This window comes from Triticum dicoccoides, chromosome 1A, assembly GCF_002162155.2.
Source record: "Triticum dicoccoides isolate Atlit2015 ecotype Zavitan chromosome 1A, WEW_v2.0, whole genome shotgun sequence".
Classification (NCBI taxonomy): domain Eukaryota; kingdom Viridiplantae; phylum Streptophyta; class Magnoliopsida; order Poales; family Poaceae; genus Triticum; species Triticum dicoccoides.
The window spans coordinates 414,947,505-414,953,859 of record NC_041380.1 but is presented as its reverse complement, the minus strand read 5'-3'; the positions used below and the strand labels follow the sequence as shown (position 1 = coordinate 414,953,859).

At 42.5% G+C, this 6,355-nt stretch overlaps 1 protein-coding gene across 5 annotated transcripts in view; it reads left to right on the top strand.

The window, feature by feature from the left end:
* Positions 1-5,958, top strand: part of LOC119276598 — a 7,762-nt gene extending 1,804 nt beyond the window's left edge. For 2 of the 5 annotated variants that reach the window (XM_037557729.1, XM_037557736.1), the window contains exons 2-6: positions 1,829-2,135; positions 3,648-3,955; positions 4,030-4,083; positions 4,468-4,874; positions 5,290-5,958. In XM_037557729.1, coding sequence (XP_037413626.1) covers positions 1,858-2,135; positions 3,648-3,955; positions 4,030-4,083; positions 4,468-4,874; positions 5,290-5,634 — 1,392 coding nt within the window. In that variant the 5' untranslated portion in view covers positions 1,829-1,857 and the 3' untranslated portion in view covers positions 5,635-5,958. Of the gene's footprint in view, positions 1-325; positions 742-1,825; positions 2,136-3,647; positions 3,956-4,029; positions 4,084-4,467; positions 4,875-5,289 lie in introns of those variants that run through there. The other 3 variants (XM_037557748.1, XM_037557722.1, XM_037557741.1) reach the window with 3 other exon arrangements.
* The last annotated feature ends 397 nt before the right edge of the window (positions 5,959-6,355 follow it).

Below are 6,355 nucleotides of genomic sequence, written 5' to 3'. Positions count from 1 at the left end.
TTTTTCCATACTTGCATGAAGAAAATGAGGTGAATTGGGGGTCCCTACTTAGGAGGGTACGGGGTGTGCAGGGTTGGACTTTCTCTAACACAATTCATACATTTTTTGTCTAAAAAGACCAGTCTGTTTTTCTACTTTTTTTTCGCTGTGCTGCACAGTGATTACGTTTTTTTATTGAGGGGTCTCTGCTTCGGTTAAGTTTTTTTTTTTCGAGGGAATACTGCCTCGGTTAAGTACTACTACGGGAGGATATGTCCAAGAACAGCCCAACAAGGCCCATTAGGGTTGTATCAACTCCCTCACTTTGGTTGTACCCCACACCGTTTTCTATTCCTTCCCTCTTTTGTTTTCTCCCGCGAGCAGCTCGTGCGACAGCTGAGCTGCGGCCGCCGCCGCCACACTTTGCTTCGCTGTGAGCGGTCCCGAGCGAGAGCCGGTGGGGGTGTCGGCGAGGCGCGCGAGGGTCAGGCAGCGAGGAGACCGCCGCCGCTGCAGCCTGGTGTGCGCGCGCTCCAGGCTGCTCCGCCACTCAGCCACCGGGTTGCAGATGCCGCCATTGCTCCTGCTAGGCTGCTACCGTCCGTCGCCAGCCGTCCGCGCTGCTGCTGCCACCTTCGCCGCGCACCTGACCGCGCCGCCGCCCGGGAATTGCCCGACGCGGCCGTCTCGTGTTGCCCTCTGCCGGCGCGCGCGGCAGACGACGCCTTTGACGTCTATCTTTCTGGCCAAACGCATTCCTCGGTTAGTTCTGCGAGTTGACTCCTTACATTCCGGTTTACGAATCAATGGAGGTGCCCTCCGCGAAATCGCAAGTAGTAAGCTATACTTCAATTGCCAATTATTTCAGTCGTCATATTGCAGCGATGGAGGAATAGTAAATATGTATTACACATTCCCACGAGGCGGTGAATCAAGAGATGTGAGAAATACAAATACAGTAGAAAACTAGTTCTACTGTTATACTCGGATAGACTACTTTCTTAGGTGCATCATCCCATACTCTGGTAAATATGGCATGAGCATGCACATCACCTGAGTCAAGGGATGTGCATTCCTTCTCCAAAACATTGGTAGATTAGAAATCCTCTTCAAGTGTAGTATAAACTACCGGTATCAAGAATGAAATAAATGAATCTCATAGAGGAAACCCAAATAACGGCAATGGTCATGATATATTCAGTTCGTTGCTCTAACAATGTGGTGTATAATTTTCTGCAGCACCGTTTGTGATTCTTTTTAAGGCAACCTTTGTAATCCGCCAAAGATACTGCCGCCTGCTTAGAATATACTCCCTCTGTTCCATAATTATTGTCAGTTATGGAACAGAGGGAGTATTATTTATCAGTTATTTGCTCTTGTGGTAAAGTAGGTGAAATATTACTCTTTGCATCCTTGATCGTAGGGTCTTTGGCTGAACTTAATCCATTTCACACATTGTTTCATTACTTCAGCTGACATATAGATAATTGATCATCACAGTTTGAATAGATTACTTTTTGAAAGTGGTACCTTCATATAGATTTCAACTACAATTTGAAGATGTAGTGGGTTGTGATATGAAACTATTTTGGTAGATCATATTATTTCTACATGTAGGCATTTTGGCCATCTCTTTGGAATTTTCTCATATGGAACTATTTTGGCAACTATTTACAGTACACTTATTATTTGGGTTCTGAACATTTTCAGGTATCTCACAAAATTACCATGGATGATTTCAGTTTATGTCTACTAAAAAATTTGTTTTTCCCCATGCAATGCACTTTGTTCTAAATGTTATCATGATTGTTTTTTGCTGAAAACCCTTATGTTCTCTTAATTTAAGCAGGGCATACAGAGGCTAAAGTCAACCTTAAAATGGAGGATGCTAACGCAGTAGTAGATTGGAATGTTGACATTATTGGCCCAGATGGTGGTAGCGGCGCTTGCCGCAAATTGGCAAAAACTGAAGACCCTGATGCCACAGAGTGTTCAAGTTCCTTTGGGGACACACTATCTGGATCTCAGGATGATGCAAAGCCTTCAGAGATTAGTGACATTGAAGTAGACTCACCATTCTGCCGTTATCCTCATAATGGTGATGCTGCTGCACTCTTGGATGCAGCTGCTGCTGACAATTTGGATAGATTATTGAAGTAAGTTGTTTGGGTAACTGATTACCTCCCAACCTCGTTTTACTCCTTAATATAAATGTCAAATCATGTTTTCAGCAGTTGCTCATCTCGTGATAGACTCGAACAGAATGAAAATTATGGTAGAAGCAAAATTACCCTTATAACATTTTCCTTGCGGAATCAATTTTTCCACTCAAGCTAAAAGCACTGAGTTATTATACTCATTTGACCTGTAATCGTTCTTATCTGACGATACTTTTCCCTCTGAAAATTAGTCAGAAAACTTCTTATCTTGAATGGCTAATGTGAGACATGAATTTTGTGGTACTTAATATGCCAAGCAATTGTTAGTCTGTCTACAGTTTGAAAGGAGCATGATGTTAGCCAGTGAGAAATTAAGAAATTACGAATAAAAGGCATAGTAATTAGATAGAGTCAGCTGAAGAACAGTAATATGCTACACATGTTTGGTGTAGGCAGAGACTAGTTTAGGTCTTCTATCAGTTCAGAATGGATTGGAAGTGCATACCCTGAGGAACTTATAATTCATAAGCAATTTACGGATTAGTAATTTGCAGTTGAAGTTCACATGCGCACTTCCTTGTACTCCCTCCGTCTCAAAATTCTTGTCTTAGAATTGTCTAGATACGGATGTACCTAATACTAAAGCGTGACTTGATACATCCGTATTTAGACAAATCTAAGACAAGAATTTTGAGACGGAGGGAGTACATATATTTGGTGCTAGTAGTGCATGAGCTTGATTTCCTATTGAAGGGCTATGTTCATTCATCGAACTCTTTTTGACTAGTTTTTAGACTTCATCTTTGCTAGTCAGAGCATTCATACTCCAATATGTTAAAGTCCAGTGTCCACTAGGTGCGCACCCTCCACAAGGTATGGGTCCATGCACACATAGCAACCTGCTTGCACTTTGTCTCCCCTTGTTGTAAAGGGGCTGATCAGGAGGTATTTTACTTTTAGACCAAACTAAGCATTATACGCTAGTCACTTTAGACTTTTAGTGTGGCCCATGTGGGTACTATGCCATGCTACAACTATGTAACCATATGAGCCACATGGTCCAGGCTGCCAAACGAGTCAGGTGCCACTTTATATTTAATACCCATCATATGTAAAAATTCTTATAGTGATAAAGAAGCATGTCTTCGGTCTGATGTAATTGATTCCTGAAAGTGGGACTTAACAATATCACAAGTAAAATGTTTACTCTTCTGTCCAACGCACATGCTGGCTCTAGTTTGTGATATTTTTTTAAGCAAGTAAATTGATTAAAGCTGATGCCTTTCCCAAACCCTTCTCCATCAAGATAAGGCCCTTGCAAGTTTGATGATGCCTGTACTTTAGATGTATAATATGCCATTCAGTTGTGTGTATGTTTCTAGTTTTGTAGCAATGCCTGATTTCTTGGATTCCTATCTGTGGTGTTATCTCAGTGGTCTTTCTATTAACATGTGGCGCAACCGCGCAAAGCATATTTGAGTATTTAACGCAACTTATCATCCATTGCAGAAAGAAAAAAGTGACCGATCATTGGAGAAGCTATATCAGCCCATTAATGTGGAGATGCCAATGGTTAGAGCTGCGGATGAAAGACTTGCAATCTCAAGTATCCAGATATGACAGGGAGCTTGCAGTACTTAAACATGAGAAAGAGTTGCAGACAAAAATGATTGAGTTGGACTGTTCCTCGTCAAGATCAGTGCCCTTCTCTTCTCATTGCTGCAGGAAGACTATGAAGAGGAAGAAGAGGAAGAGAAATGAGGAGAAAATCAATGCTCCCTCATACATCGCAACCCACACCATATTGTCTTATTATGGTAACCATTGTGTTCTACTTCACACAATTTATTACAATCTGTCCTAGTGAGATCTCATTACAATCGTCCTGCAGAAAAAGAGAAAACGGAAGGTGATGGCCATTCTATCGACGACAATGGAAACTTAGGTAACACTGGCAATTGCTTCATGATTTGAAAACAAATATGATCTTTCGAACACCTAAAATGCTAGTGATTGTATTGTTCTACTTTCTGAATTCGTTTTCCTAGTGCTTTTGTCCAGAAATAATGTGTTGCATACTTATAGATCACAAAGACACTGTTGGTTGCATCTTGTATAGAGGAAGAAACTCATTTCCTGCTTATGATAATAGTAGCACTCTAGATATGATGACTCAACTAGTAAAAGTTATACTCATAATTGCATGTCAAGGTCAGGTTAACAAGAAACCATACATATTGTAATCAGTGCTCTGTTTGCTGGAAATAAATAAAAATGATTTGTTTTATATGTAGCAGATGAGTTCACAAAAGTTTTTCTGACCTTTCAGCAGATGACAGCACAAAAGGAAATAATGACGCTGACTGGCTACTCGGTAATGGAGACGATGCTGCTGTCGAGCAGATTCTTGTAAGCATTCAGTCTGTTCAAGACAGAGTCTGTAGTCTGAGATCAGATCTCAAGAAAGCAATGGCCAAGAAGAGTAAGGGGCTTCTCCTTAAAGTCAACACACAGGTCAACGGCGCACAGAGCTCTAATTGCTCACATGGAAAAGGCAAAGTTACTGAAATGCCTGAAATATCACCTCAAGATGCATCGGATTGTGATATGGGTGATACGGACATGCCCGATAGTGCTGTCTCAAGCTATGGAGAAGCTAACAATATGGATATTTTTGAGAGCACGATGAACCTATTGTCAGTTGAAGATCCAGATAAAATTGGTGAACTACGCCAGGTAAGCTACCACAACTCTTTTATATCACGCCATAACAAACTAATTCGTCCACCTATTTGGAGGAGCTTGAGCTCCAACCTCTACCACCCCACCCCTTCAAGAGCCAGAACTCTCCACAACAATGTTTCTGGTTAACTTCTCCTATGCCATAGATGCTACACTATACACTTCATAAGTGGCAATTTAAAGAACTGTGTGTTTGAAGGAGATGAAACCCAAAAGAAAATCGTTGGGGCGTAATCTTAGCGACACGCCATATTGGAACCCGGGTGTGGTGTCAAATGATCTTATGGGTTTCAACTCTAGCCTACCCCAGCTTGTTTGGGACTAAAGGTTTTGTAGTAATAGTAGTTGTTGTGGTGGTGGTGTATTTGAAGGAGGTCAGCTCTTTACTATTATCTTGCTTTGCTTACAGACTTCGGAAGATGTATTGATCGACAACCAACCAGCTGAGGAAGGGTATCAAAATTTTGAGGTGATCAGTCACCCATGCCAGCGACTACGGGTATCAGTCAAGAGGGAACAGGTACCTGTCAAGAGAGAAACTGTAGCACATTCTGAGGATGAGAGCGTCGCCGCCCCCATGGCGGTCGTCAAGGAAGAAGGCGGCACAACCAGGATGGGCCTCCAGGGGATCTTGAAGCCCTGCTACACGGGCAAGAGAAATGGGAGGAGGCCGAAGATTCTAAGGCGCGGTGGTTCATCATCTGCTCTTAGCTCATGGAGGAGCGCCCGGACTCGAAAGAAGAGGAAATCGTAGATGCAGATGGTCTCAGTGAACACACCCTATCCTCTGGCTTCGGTTCTTCCGTTTGATTAGATGATGATGACGGCAATTGCGCACTCCCTCTCTTTTTTCTTTTCTTTTCCTTCTATCTGACTGATGACATTTTCTGCGGAGCCAGAAGAGAGTTATGGAAAATGGCGCTATGGCTTTCAGCCGCGAGGTGCTTGTAAACCTAGCGATGTCTGTTTCTGTTTCTATTGTTGTTGTTACGTCTGGTCTTTGTTCTGAAAGAGTCGAACTTTGGTTGTTACAGTGTAACTTTTGATAAGGCTTTCCTGCAATGTTGTTTGTGTATTTTCAGACGGGAGCTTGCGTGCCAACTCCTTCACTGTACTGAAAAACGTATCTTTCAGAAAGTTTTTTTCTACGGAGCTGAAAAACGTATTTAGTTTAAAAGAAGAATGACCAGCAGCAGTGCTCTGAAAACAGGGCTAGTTTCCTCCGTACAAACGCTAATGGCACAGCAACAATTAATTTGACAGCGCTGCTGCACACACGACAGTACACAGCCGTTTTGTGCACGATCCTATTGATCTCACCATGCATGCATGGGACAAGATGAAGCAGAACCGCTGGATGAAACAGACAGGAAAATTTATAGCGTTTGGCGACATACTACGGGGGCACGTCGATCCGTTCCGTGGCAACCGCACAATTGGAAAAATGTTTGTTAAACTGATCCATGTTGGACACA